Source organism: Rhinolophus hipposideros (assembly GCF_964194185.1).
Source record: "Rhinolophus hipposideros genome assembly, chromosome: 15".
Lineage (NCBI taxonomy): Eukaryota > Metazoa > Chordata > Mammalia > Chiroptera > Rhinolophidae > Rhinolophus > Rhinolophus hipposideros.
This window is the reverse complement of record NC_138061.1, coordinates 51,872,542-51,887,218: the sequence shown is the minus strand read 5'-3', so window position 1 is coordinate 51,887,218 and position 14,677 is coordinate 51,872,542. Positions and strand designations below refer to the sequence as shown.

The 14,677-nt window shown below is 37.5% G+C and overlaps 1 protein-coding gene across 1 annotated transcript in view; it reads right to left on the bottom strand.

Moving 5' to 3' along the window:
- KAT6B (lysine acetyltransferase 6B) overlaps positions 1-14,677 on the bottom strand; it is a 171,384-nt gene that overhangs the window by 145,221 nt on the left and 11,486 nt on the right. Inside the window, 1 exon segment of the mRNA XM_081075065.1 lies at positions 13,308-14,186. Coding sequence (XP_080931191.1) covers positions 13,308-13,928 — 621 coding nt within the window. The 5' untranslated portion in view covers positions 13,929-14,186.

The following is a 14,677-nucleotide window of genomic DNA, read 5'->3' as shown; positions in this document are numbered from 1 at the left end:
TGAGACGGGAAATGGGAACGGGAAAAGTGTACGTGTATAAGCGACCTTTATCCTTATTTTCCTTGGCAAGAAGTCAATGAAAAATGTCTAAAATTGAAATTCAAGAAACAGTATTGTAAGAATGTAGTTTAAAAACACAGAACTCTAACTTCCAGAAGAAATGACTAGCTATAGTTGAAAGAGTTGAAGATGGTTGCCTCCAGAGCACAGGAATGAAGGATGGGCGATAACCACAACACTATAGCTACTGAGCAACAACCATTAAACATTAAAAAGTTCAATTATTGCTAATCAAAGAAATGCAGACTAAAGGAACAGGGATCATCCCCTCCTCCCTCTACCACATTAGCGAGAGAAAAAGTAAGGGTTAGGAAGCAGGTAGATGTCCAAGGCACTCATTCTACTCAGCCCAAGAGTATAAATTGGTCCTATCTTTTGGAACTCTTTTTGACAACGCATTCCAAAAAGTATTAGAAAAAGAGTTCATGTTTATGCCCCAGTATACCTTCTCTAATAACCCATCCAAGGAGAAATCATTTCTCATTCATACATAGTATTTAATTTACTGCAGTAATTATACTGCAGTATAAATTCAGTAGCAGTATTATTTGTCACAGCAAAAAAGTTAGGAACTTTTTATCCTAAATACAATTTATCCTAAATGTTGAACAACAAAGGCATAAAAAAATACTATCAGTCAGTAAAGTCACACTTCAAAGAATAATCAAGAATATAGGGAAAGGCTCACAACAGATTCTAAATGTAAAAAGCAAGATACAAAATTATACAGCTAACTCCTCTTTTTATTTAAATATAACAAATATATACACACAGCAGGGGAAAGACTGCAAGAAAACACAAACGTGTAACAGTAGTTATCTTTGGGGTGAAATTTGCAGTTGTAGAGAGTATCACCCCTGAACCTTTCCGTATTTTTCAGTCTGTGCAATGAGCATGTGTTACTCTGAAAACAGACTTTTTCTGATTATTTAAATAACAAGAAATGGGGGCGGGGTTTTAGCCATTCATGGATTCGTCTCCAGTAGGAGAGGAGGTCTTCATTAGAAGGTGATGAGGACATCAATCTACACTTTTCCTTCCAGAGCAGGCTCCTCGGGGAGGGGGTGTGGAGGCTGCTGCCCCTCCCACGGCCCTGGGCTCTGCTCAGTACCTTGCCATCACTCCAGGGCTATCTCAGGGCCATGTGGTGGTTGTAGCCAATTCTCCCTATGTGGTCTGTGCTATTATTACCTCCATGTGTCAGCTGAGGAAACCAAGACTCAGGCTGTACCAACCAGTGGAAAAGTCAGGATCTGAACCTCAGCATTCTGGCTCCAGAGCCACTTCCACATGAGACTCCTTTACAATGATCTCTAAGATCTCTTTTAGCAAGAGCTGGGGCCCTGCCCAATTAACACATCTAGACTGTTTCCTGGACCACATAAGCAGACCTGTTTGCTCATCTATAAAAGAAGAAAGTTAGCCGCGGGGAGCGATTCCCAAACTTCTGCTGCACAGTGGCATTACCCTGAGATCTTCAAAAATTCCTAATACCTGGCTCCCGCCCCCAACATTCTCATTTAATGGGCGATCTGGGAATTGGAATTGTTAAAAGCTCTTCAGATGACAGAAATGGCAGCAAAGTCTGGGAACTACTGGCCTGAGTCAAATGGGCTGTTGAAGGCGGGGAGAGGCGAGAAGCTCCAGAAAGATACTCAGGAAATATACAGAGGGTACCCCAAAAATGTATTCACATTTTAAGAAAGGAAAAAACTCTATTAATATATACTGATAACCAAAGATGAATACAAGTCACGTTTGACTTCTGCAATGACAAGAGGTGCTCAAAGTGGTTACCATCAGCGTCCAGACATTTCTGATTACAGCAAACTATTGCTTGAGCAACGCTGACCCAAGTGTTAACATCTCTTAAAAGGTGTATACATTTTTTTTTTGGCACCGCCGGTATAATCCCAATACTTTACATACAATTTCAGGGATTCACACAGGCCCTGAAAGAAGTCCTTGTACCTCAGCTTGAAATCCATGAATTTGGTGATCTCAAAGACCGCGCGCAACTCTAATCTGTTATTCTACAGTTGATGAATTATCACACAACAGTTTTACTAAATTAATTCATCACAGAGACAGGAGTGAATGTGATGACTTTTGGTTTTCTATTCTGAAGCATAAACTCCAAGTACAATTAATCAGTGCTTTCCTTTGGGATGTGTATTTGGGAGAAATGAGGAAAGGGATCAGCAGTATAACCTTGCATCAGCACTATCCAAACTGTTTAAACAAGTGCAAAGATTCCTAGACAAGAGAAACGGCTGTTGTGAGAAAAGGAGAGGAGAGGGCCGGTCATTAAACCACCTTGGCAAACTGTGGGCTAAGCAAGTTAAATTTCAGAACTTCTCAGGGACTTTAAATCTCAGGATATTATTAGCATCATTAACCCCTTAAAGAATACTGTACTTCCTTCTATCTCAGAACACCATTTGGGAAAAGCCATCTTAAATGAATCTGAACACGTTTTTCAGTGACTCCACTCCTATTTAAACACTAAAAAGACACTTAGAGGTCTAGGTTTGTAAGAACCTATATGTAACTCTTCTCAGTACCTTTTCTTTAAAAGAAGTTTTTCTTTATCAGGGAAATAAGAGGCCGTGTAGTGTAATGGTTCAGTGTACAGACTCTGGAGCCACGTGGCCTGGGTTTGAATCCTGGCTCTATTACACAACAGCTGTGTGACTTTGGGCAAGTCCGTTAACCTCTTGTGCCTCAGTTCCCTCCTTTGCAAACTAAGAATGAAAAGAAGTACTACCTCGCAGGTAAGTTACCTTACATACAAACTGTAAGCAGTGCCTGACTCATAGGAAACTATATGAAAGCTGGCTGTTATTATTCATTCCTGAAAGAAAATTTCAATCACTCTAAAAATGACGATCACTCTACTGGTCATTTGAGGAAGAATCATTTTGTAACTTCCATAGCGCCCAGACAGTGCTTTATATGGTACAAGAATTCAGTAGCTATGTGTTTGATTTCATCCAAATAAATGAGACACCTAGAAGGTTCAGGTGAAGTGGCTGTACTCCAACCTGTGTGCCAGGGCTGAAAACACCAGCTCCAACACTTCCTGTGTACTGTTGGGCAAGGTCCCTTCTCTGGCCTGCTCCTTCATCTGTAAAATTCCATTAATAACAGTACTATTAGGGTGGTGCAAAAGTACTTGCGTTTTAAAAGGTTCAAAATAATTCCAAAAACTGCAATTACCTTTGCACCAACCTAGTATCTCTCAGCGTTCATGTAAAATTATTTTATACATGCTAAATACTTAGAACGTCACCTGGTATATAAGAAGCGCCACATAAGATACTGCTATCTCTGCTCGCCTGGTTTATGCAGAGCCTTCAAATCTAATACCAACTGTTCATTATGCACATTGACAAGGCACAAGTGTTGACCTTGTTCTTCTGCTTTTGTTGTCTATCACAGACAAAACAGGAAACTTAAATGGTCACAAACACAACAAATCATGGATTTCAGGAGCGTCAAGACACTTCCTGTATGATACATGGTGATGTTCTACTACATCAGATTTAAAAACGACCTAAAAAGTGGCAGTCTCGATGATACCTATTTATATCATTTTGCTCTCAAATCTTTAGAAGCTAGAAAAATACATACAATTTGCACCTGATCAATGTTCCGCAAACTGCCTGCAGGCTTGTGTTCATAACGGAGCAAGATTTACTGCTAACCAACATGCCAAGCTAAATGGAAATCAAGATATTACACCATTTTCCAATAAAGAGGTGATTTTATAAGTTGGTATAAATGCTTTGAGAGGATGTAATTGTTGGCATCTTGTTATATTTCAGTAGCTGGCGGAAAATGAGATAAGTTGGAAGGTTTACAGAGGGTCAGAGCTCATCAGATGAAAAGATCATCTTTTTTTATCAGCTCTAGAAAGCACATTTATAGGCTGATAACTATACAGTTATTCTTTAACAATTGGAACAGTCAGTATTTCCAAAACATTCCAACTAACTGCAGCTACTGCAGAAGAGTCTACTAAAATACTGTGAAATGAAAGGAAATGGAGAATTCTTGAGGTTAACTGCCTTTGGAGATCTTGATTTGATATTTATTTTGTCTGAGTTCTTACCAAGACCTGAAATAATATAACATACATCCACCTGCACGGTATTTTTTCCTTTTCGTCCAATTTTAGTAAGATGTAGGTAATATATAACATGTTAGCATGACATTGTTCTTTTTAAATAAGTCAGTTTATTTTTCAGCCTATCTAGAGTTATCTAATTGAAGATTCAAATGTAAATAATAGACATAAAATTCCTCAAATGTTTCTTTTGTGACCATTTAAGTATAACTTACTAAATTGTCTTATACATTTTCATGCCCTCTGTGGGCATTTAAATGAAAAACCCTTCTCTACTACTTTCAGTGTACTTCTCAGAAAACATTTTGGATATCCAAACTCCAGTTGTTAAAAACTGTCAAGCTATTACTGCCAAATCTAGTCTTCAGTTCTTCGACTGATGCGTAAAGAAGCACTCAATGGAAGCAGAAGGCAGTCCTTGCTCCCCATGGAAATGATTCTGTGTGCACCATCAGAACTAGAACTCACGCCTCTGGGCTCCCAGTTTTCAGTGAGACTGCTCCCCTAAACTGTGATTCATTCCCTTCTAAGCAAACTTAGACTGTATTACACCATAGGCCCAAAACCTTCAGAGATTTAGTAACCTCCAGTGCAAAAAAATGATTTAGGTTGAGGACACTGAAACAGTTGTGTGGCAGATAGAAAACTGTCACGCTGCCCCCTCTCCACACACACACACATACACACAAATGTCCACTTCCTAACGCCAAGAACTTGTGAATCCGTCACCTTACATGGCAAAATGACATTACAGCTGTGATTAAGCACTCTGAGATGAGATGATCTAAGGGGCCCCACCTAATCACATGAAATGTTTAAAAGCTGTCCAGGGCGTGCTCAGAGAGAAATGTAACTATGGAAAAATGGTCAGAGAGAGGTGACGCCGCTGGCTTTGAAGATGGAAGAAAGGGACCATGAGCCAAGGAATGCAGGCAGCCTATAGAAGATGCAAATAGTAAGGAATCAGATTCTCAACCCTGCTGACACTGATTTTAACCCAATGAGACCCATGTTGGACTTTGGACTTACAGAACTATGTAAGACAATAAATTTGCACTATTTTAAGTCACTAGTTTATGGTAATTTGTTACAGTAGTAACAGAAAACTAACACACACTGGATGAAAGGTTATTCACATGGTTACAAAGTATCACTGTATAGGTTACTTATTAAGTACAAAAGGGGAAAAGTGCCTTTAGTAAAAGAGATCTAGCGGACACCACCTTAAGCAACCGATCAAATAAGCGCCACCAGTAACAAGATAAGCTGAAAAGGCTGCATCTCCTGACATGACAAAGAGGAAATACAGAACATCGCCCATGCAGTATTCTTGCCAAAAAAGTGTACCCTGAATCTAATCACGAGGACACAATCAGACAAATACTAACTGGGGGACATCCCACAAGACAACTGGCCTAGACATTTCAAAAATGTGACTGGCAGGAGAAACAAACAAAAGGGGGAAACTGTTCTCTATTAAAGGAGATGTGACGACCAATGCAATGCTTGATGCTTAACTGGACCCTGGATCAAAAACAAGTTATAAATGACATTTTGGGGCCATTTGGGGAAATACGGACTGCCTATTAGATAACACTCTTGTTTCACAGTTGACTTTCTTATAGAAATAACAGTTTTGTGGTTATAGAGGATAATGTTCCTTAATATATAATTATCATTACAACTTAATAACGTATCATAGTATCATGTCTGCTGTGTATTTTGAAATAGTTCAGCCAAATATGAACATACGTGTATATGTGTAAATATGTACACATATAAACACATACACACAAGAGCGAGAGAAAAAGAACAAATGTGGCAAAATATTCACAACTGGTGAATCTAGGTGAAAGAAATTATTGTATACTTACTGTACTACTCTTTCAACTTTACTGAAACATTACCATCTTGTAAATTACAAAGTTAAGAGGGAACTATCTTCCTGGTTTCCTCCATTTGCCTACCTTTGCCAGTCTCCTCCAGCAGTCTAACTACATGGAATAGCTTATGTTCTTCAAACAGCCCATACTCTTCCACTAGCAGATCCTGTTTTCTGCTGCTTTACTTACATCTCAAAGCTCACTAGTTAGGGTTGGGTTTGTTTGGCTATAAGGTAGAAGCTTCCACATGATATTAAAATACTAGTTCGGGGAACAAGTGGATCAAATACCAAATAGGAATCATCATTTCATGTCCTTAATGTGGAATTTTTACTGAGACATTCTTTGTTTCTCTACTATTTCTCTTACCCCATCTACTCTTTCCTCTGTTTCTTGAATTTCACCATTCCCATTTATGATCTGAGAGGGTCACAAGCACGGCAGTAACCCATGGACAAGAAACAGGATCAGCTGCACCAGAAACTAGTACAGAAATATTCAAGGGCTGCCTCTGGCTCCCAGCCCACGTCACCGAGTATCAGGCAGCCCAGACCAAGGCTCACCTCCTTCCTGGAGGCCTCACTGCTTTCCATATGGCAGCTTACTGACATCAAAGAAGATGGAAGAAATTATCGAATTCACCAGCTAGTACCATTCCCTCCCTTGAACTGTGGAAGAGGCACTCATATCTCAATTCCCTCTTCTGCAGTACCTTTTTCCCTCCATGGTAAGATTTTGCAATGCTAAAAAAATGGGGGGGGGGGTGTACTGGACTAACAGATGGAGGATTAAGAACAAAAGACCTCCCTGACAGAGGGAACAAGAGCTAAAATGTTTGTATATATACCTACACTATACCTACAATAAGAGTGCAGAGGAACAAAAATCGAACTTGTAAATAAAATTAAGTTGTTCTTCTGAACTGCCTGTGTAAGTACAGACAGGAAAAGGCCCAGCATGGTTTCTATGTATGCTTATGCTGTTTCTAATAGAAAGGACACAATCAAGCCAAAACAAACATCTGTTAACCAGTTAAGTTTGTTAATGAAACAAAATTGCAGCTGGTTTTATCAAAGATCAAAAGTGAAGCAAATTAGAGAAAGGATGTACGAACAAAGCTGGTTTCTAAAAAATAATGGCTAAAGAATTCTAAACCCACTTGTCAAATTAACACAAATCCTTCCTGGATTTTACTTAGACCACTGATTAGTATTTATTTTATATCTTTGTAGAACCCAGCCTCAGACTTCAAATCTAATTTCATTCACTCTAGAACAATGTCTATTTAGTTCATTTTGCAGACTTTTCAAAATATTACCTTTCATAAAACAAAACCAAAAAAGTTATATTCCGCACGAATATTTTGCTAATTAAAAGGCTCACTTACAAAAGGAAAAACAATAGGATACAGTTTGCAACTCCTGGAGACTTCTCTGGGCAGTCCAGTCCCACAGAGAAACATAACAGTGATTAGCACTTCAGAATGTGCCAAATTGCCATACCTCCTTATCTGACATGTATAAACCACCGGTCACCTGAAGACAGTAAGATAACAGCACCCACAAACAAATAAAAACCTACTTTCCTCATGGCCCTGCGAACTTAAAATGTCACAAATTACATGGCTGACTCGTTTGCCAAACTTTAATTTAGTGAGCTAATTGATGTTTATGTACTTAGAAACTTTAATAGATTGGAGAGATCAAAGTACCTGAGGAGATACAGATTCCACATTTTAAATGCTGGTGTAACCAGAGCAGTTTCATCAAATCTACTGTAGTTTAATGTACAGGCCAAGAAAATTAAGTTTATAAACAAAACCAAAAGTCATGAATTTTACAAAGTTTGCTATTGCAATGATAAAACCATCACATTTTCTCGTGTTTCCTTTGTATATTATCACGTACAAAGATAAAATACATAAAAAGAACACAAACTTTCATTCTAAGAAACATCAAAATGTACTATTTATTAAATAAAGTTTGAAGGCAAAGGATGAATAAAAATCTTTGCCGTCCAAGTTACAATCAGAATGTATCAGTAAATAGCATTTAACTGTTAAATAACTTCAAAGCTATATAATATAGATTTTCTTAGCACTGAAAGTATAATAAACGTAGCTGTTATAATCCAAATAGGTATATGGAATATAACAGTAAATTCATGAAAGCTGCTGAAAAGACCTAAAATCAGTCAAGAAACCACATACCCTTAGCACCCTTAATGCTTGGAAGAATATATCATCAGGACATCAGAAAATAGGATGATCTATGTTTATGTATCATTCATATCAGGATCACGGGTTGCAGAAAAGACAGCACAGTATCAAATATATCTAAGATCCAAAGGGTTAAAAAGAATGTTTAACACTCATTTGAAGAGTCAAAAACCCTTTGACATAATGTTTCTACTTTACCTGAAGCCTATTTCATTAAAAGTCTAGACAAGTCCCATCTTGATAAAAGCTCAAAGTGGAACAAGCTGTCAAGCATGTCTCAGAGTGAGAGAAAGACTCATTCACTCTTCATTTTATTTTTCTCCCGACTCAACTAACTAGTTTTCAGATAATCCAAGTGCACTCTCAACAACTAGTACCTGTACTACCTGCTCACAAAAGTAGTCCTAAGATACTCTATTTTGAAGAACTTCTGAAGCTTAAGTAACAACGCGAACTACAATCTTTTTACATCCCTGACCCTGGAAAAAAAAGTATCTGATTTACCTATTCTTTCACATTATCATAGGGTGTCATCTAACTTTTGTCATTCTAAAACTGACTTTTATCCATACCAATTCCAAAATTCAGGTTATATGGAAGAGTATTATTTTGCAACATTTAGGGTTTTATCCAACTTTCAGTTGAATACACTTAGCTAAGCATTCTTTGAGAAATGTGACATCTGCAATACAAAGGACACCAATTCAAAGGAAAACTAAGGACAACACAGAGGAGGACATTTGGACTCTCCATAATTAGCAGATAAAAAATACACACATTCCTGCCAAAAAGATGCCGAGTTGTCTGAGACTAGGAACGATTCCCCTAGGGCTGAGAGCTTCTGGAAACATGCCCCATCGAAGAACAATATCGAGGAGTGGATGGTCCTTCACAAAACAAAGGCGATTGGAAAAGTCCCAGGGAGAAGGTCGGGGGTGGGTGTCTCTGTAGGGCAGGGATGATGGGCCTTGAGATTAGGGGACAGAGTGGAGAACACTGAAGAAAATAAAATCTAAAAATAAAGTTCTTTAATTTATGACACGTATACAACAAAAGAAACTGATGTTCGATGTACATTAACCTTCTATTTATGGAAACGGTTCATATAACACTGCCAAAAATCCTAATAAAATATCTCCCTAAAAGAGGTGGGGGGAAAGTAGAAAAAACAACTGAACAAGCCAAGACCACCACTTTTGTCTCTCAGCCCCATTTCTGATCATCTGTGCTCCTTTTTAAACTCATCTTGATTTTTTTTCTTATTGGCAGCAACATTGCTTTTGTACTTACTTTTGAACGTTTTTGTAAGATTCTAATAGTTACTTCATTTCTTAAAAGAAAAAAATCAAAAGCCCTACCTGATAATAGAAGTGTCTCCCTTTCCAACCACAGGAGCCTAGAATGAGAGTCCCCATATCTTATGTACTGTACTAGAAACATACCAAGACTTGTCACTTAATAAATTTTAGAAAGATATTCCCAATAAAGTGAAATACCAAGGAAACTGTTTAAAACTGAACTAAAGGGCTTTCATAAAAACGCTAAAGCCCAAATGTTCAAATGGAATCCTAATGCTACAAAGTCTGTGATGACGACGGAACAACGGAAGTCTCTCTTAGAATATTTGACTTTCCAAAGTCCTCACAATCTGACCTAATTGAGCTTTACCACTTAATGAGAAACACTAATACTATCCTTTGGGAGTTCCCTCACCAAGTCAGAGATAAAGTTTTATCTTCAGTGGTTTAATTCGTTTCCGTATCACCTCACCAAAGAGAACTTTCTTAAATAAATACAAAGAAGTTGTGCTAAGAAGCCAGTGTGGTAATATCCAGTTTGAATTCTAGACTATCAGAAGATGTGCAAGTACATTTCAGAAAGGAAAGGCGCCCTTCTATTTTAACTTGCATTGCATTCCTTCTCGCAGTCATGCATAGGAATGATGATGATGTTAAATCTAATTAGCCACAGATTTACTATTTCCCCTACTGCCTTCCCATATTGCTAGTATTATAAATAGTATGTGCTTTAAAAACTAGTAGGCTCATTGCAGCTACCACATTTAAAATGCCAGAAATCTATTTGTTGAGGGAAAACTGCTTCTAAGCATTTGCAGAACTGGAAGAGATACTTTTACTGTTGATGAAAAGCCACCACTGCGGACCAGTCGACAGCCGGGCAGTGAAGAGGTGTGGAGTCAGACGTTCGCCTTACAATCTTGGCCTCCCCACTCGCCAGCTCTATACGTGACCTTGGACAAATTACTTAGTGTTTGAGCCTCCGTTTTTCATCTGTAAAATCAGAATAATAATCTATGGCCCTCACAGTTACTGTGATAAGGACATAATGAATGTAAAGCACTTGGAATAGTGCCAGGATTTAACCCTTAAAAACTGTTAGTTATTATTTTTACTATTTTTTGTTTTACAATGAAATGAAACTGCTCAGCAAAAGTAACTAGAATAACAGCTTCTCTGAAAGACATCAGTTGACTAAACTGTAATTGAGATTATCGCTGTACAAACAGTTGCTATTTATATCATAAATGTCCCCCCACAGTGCAAAGTCCACGGACTTCTTCTAGCACAAGAGCCATGATCATCTGTCTTTCAAATATATTAGAAAAGTCAAAAAAAAGAAAAAGTCCATATACAAGAAACAACAGTATAACCAACCTACATGCAGATCTAAGTTCAGCAGCTGAAGCAAGAATAATCATTAACATTTTATGGTTTTAGAGTGAGAAACTCAAAATATTTTCTACAGTACATACAAAATGTTCACATTGGCTATTTAACATTTTGGATCCTTTTGAGAGTTTAACATGAAGAAAAAAACCATAGGCCCTGACCCCAGAAAAACATGTGGATACACATCACAGCTCAATTCCAGGGGATTTGCGGCCTACCTTCCCCAAGCTTATTTGTGGATCCTGTATAAGAATTTCTATTACATTTGCTTAGCAAGTTTACATGATTTTAAACTACTTACCACTTGCAATCTCTAAGGGCAATATATTATGATGTAGTTTTTACTACATTTTTCAAGGAAAAATGCTATTGTAATATATAATACAAAACGACATAATACGCTGTAGCCAAACTGACTGGACCTGATTTTCATATATTTTTATTTATTCTTTTTAAAGAATTGGATTATGATTACTCAATAAAACTGTTCTCCAAATTTGATCAAGTAAAAATTTCATCAAGCTTTCCTTATATGATGATGCTAACTGGACAATTTAAAGATCAGCATCACAAAAAGAGCACGAACAACTGCATGCTAAGCAATAAATTACACTGTTCTCAATCCTAGACACTTTCAGACATGAATTTTCCTTTAGACTAAAAATACTTCTGTACAGATGCTGTATGAAAAAAAAATATGATAAGGTTAGCAAGAAATGGTGGGCAAGGTGAAAGAGAAGGATAGGAAAGGGACTGTGGAAAATTTGTAGTGACTCCTCTACCACAAGGAAAAATATCCCCTGGACCACAAAATAATTGAAACATACTAGTAAACTGCCTAAAGCTGTCTAAATTAGTCCACGTACCTGATCATTATCAAATCTTAACAGACCTTAGGGTAATGTATATATTTTAAAAACAAAGATATCCAAATCCATCAAGAAATGACTCTATATTCCCTTAAGGAATCTCCTCACTGTATAAGCTTTTACAAAAATATTTAATGAGAAACAGAAGTGCTTAGTGTGCCTGTGTCAGACACAAGAATTAGGATTTGAATCACATGCTGCATATTTTTTTTAAACAAATGTTATTATTAATAGAAAGAAAATTTCATAGGTTTACTTCTTTCTCTATGCCCACATTCTCTCACAAAGAATTGGGGTTGGTTACACAAACGCAAATACCACCAAAGGACAAAATCAATGTCCAGAAAAACTAATAAAATAAAAATACAGTTAAGATATAAATGCTAGGGTTCTATATTAGCTCATAGAGCTGGGTCCCTGCCAGCTTAAAGCACTGAGAGAAAAGCAGGGTCTATCTTAGGTTGGCGGTATCCAAAGAGGAAAAACACACAATCAGGAAGGAGCGCAACTGTTCCTAACAGTGTGTTTCCATCACTTCTAAAAATGCAGTTAATGGTACAACTACCCTTTCTATCAACAATGGGTAATGGTTTACAAGATGTAAAGTTAACTGGTATCAATGTATCCACTGGCCCACAGGACAGACAACAAGCCCTGAAGCTGAAGGGCTTGGATTATTACAAATTGCTGTTACTCTAGGTTGGTTGTTGTTTGCAGTAATTTCAATAGCTTTGAAACAAAACAAAGGGAAATCCTACTCAACCAAAGACTTACAATTGTAGCATTAACTTAAAGCGGTATCTTCTATATATGTATAAACACTACAGCAATTAACAGAAGGCCCAGAGAAACCAGAGTGTAAGAAAAGAGACAAAATAAACATTCACTTTCACCCACTGAGAAGTAGACAATAATAAATGACTTCAAATTGAAACAGTCAGGATTTAGGTCACATATTAAAACAATTCCAGTATTAAAATAATTAATCTATAAATTCTTCTCTGAAAATAATAAAGAGAAAAAATATCAATTATAACTCAATAAAGCTGAAAAATAAATAATAAATGATAAAAAGAGAGAAAAACATACAAGTGGGCTTTCTTAGATTTTCAAAACTACGTATATAGCTCCTGCCTTGAGGAAGGGGGATTCAGGTTATCTATCCTGGTCCTTTCAAGCACTCACAGGTTATAACAACTAGAGTTTAAAAAACAAATCACATAATCATCACGTTAAATTTTTAGTTGACCGATGAGGAAGCCCTCAATACACTGTAAAACACTATAGAACACTTTATATATGTCAATACATACATTTTAAAACACGAAAGCCTGCTCTGAGGCAAAACACGATGTTATCCAACTTCACTCAGAACTTTTGGCCATACAGAATTTCACTTCAACTGTACAAGTCAAATGGGCAATATTTACAATGCACTGGCATTCTCTCTTCACTTACCTGGTCTTTTTCATGGGGTAGAAGGCTGACAGGTGGGAGAGAGGATGGGAACGCGCTGGGGTATTTGGGAGCCCCACTGCCATCTGAGCTTCCATAGTTGACCCTGTACTGCGGCCCGTCTTTCAGTAACCTCCCATTGTTCACCGCACGTTTGGCCCCCAGGCGCAGCCGCTGCTGAAAGGCTGGGTTGTTGGTGGTGCTTGTGAGATCACTTTGATTTCTGAGATACTTCTCGATGTTCTTCAGGGAGGAGCCATTTGGCTCCTCAAGTCCTTCAATTGCTCTCCTTAAAAGTTTATTCCAATCCACATTGCGGAGATCACTGCATGTCCCTCTAGACCCCTTGGTTGACTTAGGAAAAGTGCCTGGTTTAACTGATGAAAAGCGCCCAGGGTTGTCTGGGTCCTTATAGGAGGCAAGGCCTTTGTTGGTGACTTTGAGAACGGAGCCATCCTGAACACTGAGTTCCAGCTGTTCAGAGACGGTCTTCTTATCCAACCCATGGGAAGTGCTGACTGCATGGCAGATTCTCTCTTCGGAGGGCCTTTGCTTTTGCTTTTTTATTTTCTGTATAGCTTCAAGAATCCACTCTGTATAAAGTGGGTTTGCAAGTTTTACCATGGTTGACAAATGACTTCTTCAATACAAAAGTTACCCATAGAGGTTCTCCTTGTATTTAACAGAACTTGCACATTTAAAAGTCACGTACAATTCAATAAATGGGCAGAGTATTCCAGACCATACTAAGGAACATCTTACAAACATCCATCCTTAAGAGATTAAAAAGAGAACAAACAGGCAGTGTTGATAGTTGTCTTGTTTCACCAACAGGAGAGACTGCATTCAGGTGAAGAACATCTTGAACAAGGAAATCAAGACCTTAAAGGATAAATAGGGAGAAAGGCTCTTAATAAGAGAACTTTGAAAAATAAACGAAAAGGACTCTTTTAATATTATGTTCTTTTCTGATGCAAAATGACCCCAGAAGTAATGACAGGAAGGTATTATGTAACAAATAATACCTTATTTGACTATATTACATTTGACTATATTTTCCAATCAGAAATTGGGTCTCAGTCTGAGGAAGAATCTTTTGTTTTAGGATTTTTCCGCTTGTTATTTATATGAAATCATTTATGGGGCATTTAAAAGATCACATCTAAGTTATATATTTAATGGTTAACCTTTATTAAAATTAATACAATTACATGAAGGTGGTTCAAGATATGCGTCTATCATAAACATAAAATCAACATCAAAGTATTAGTCTATGATACAAAAAATATGATGGAAGTACATTAAACTTAATTTAAGAAATCTTAAAACTTAAAAAAGAGCAATAATGCTGATTCTTCTACTTCAGCTGGGTA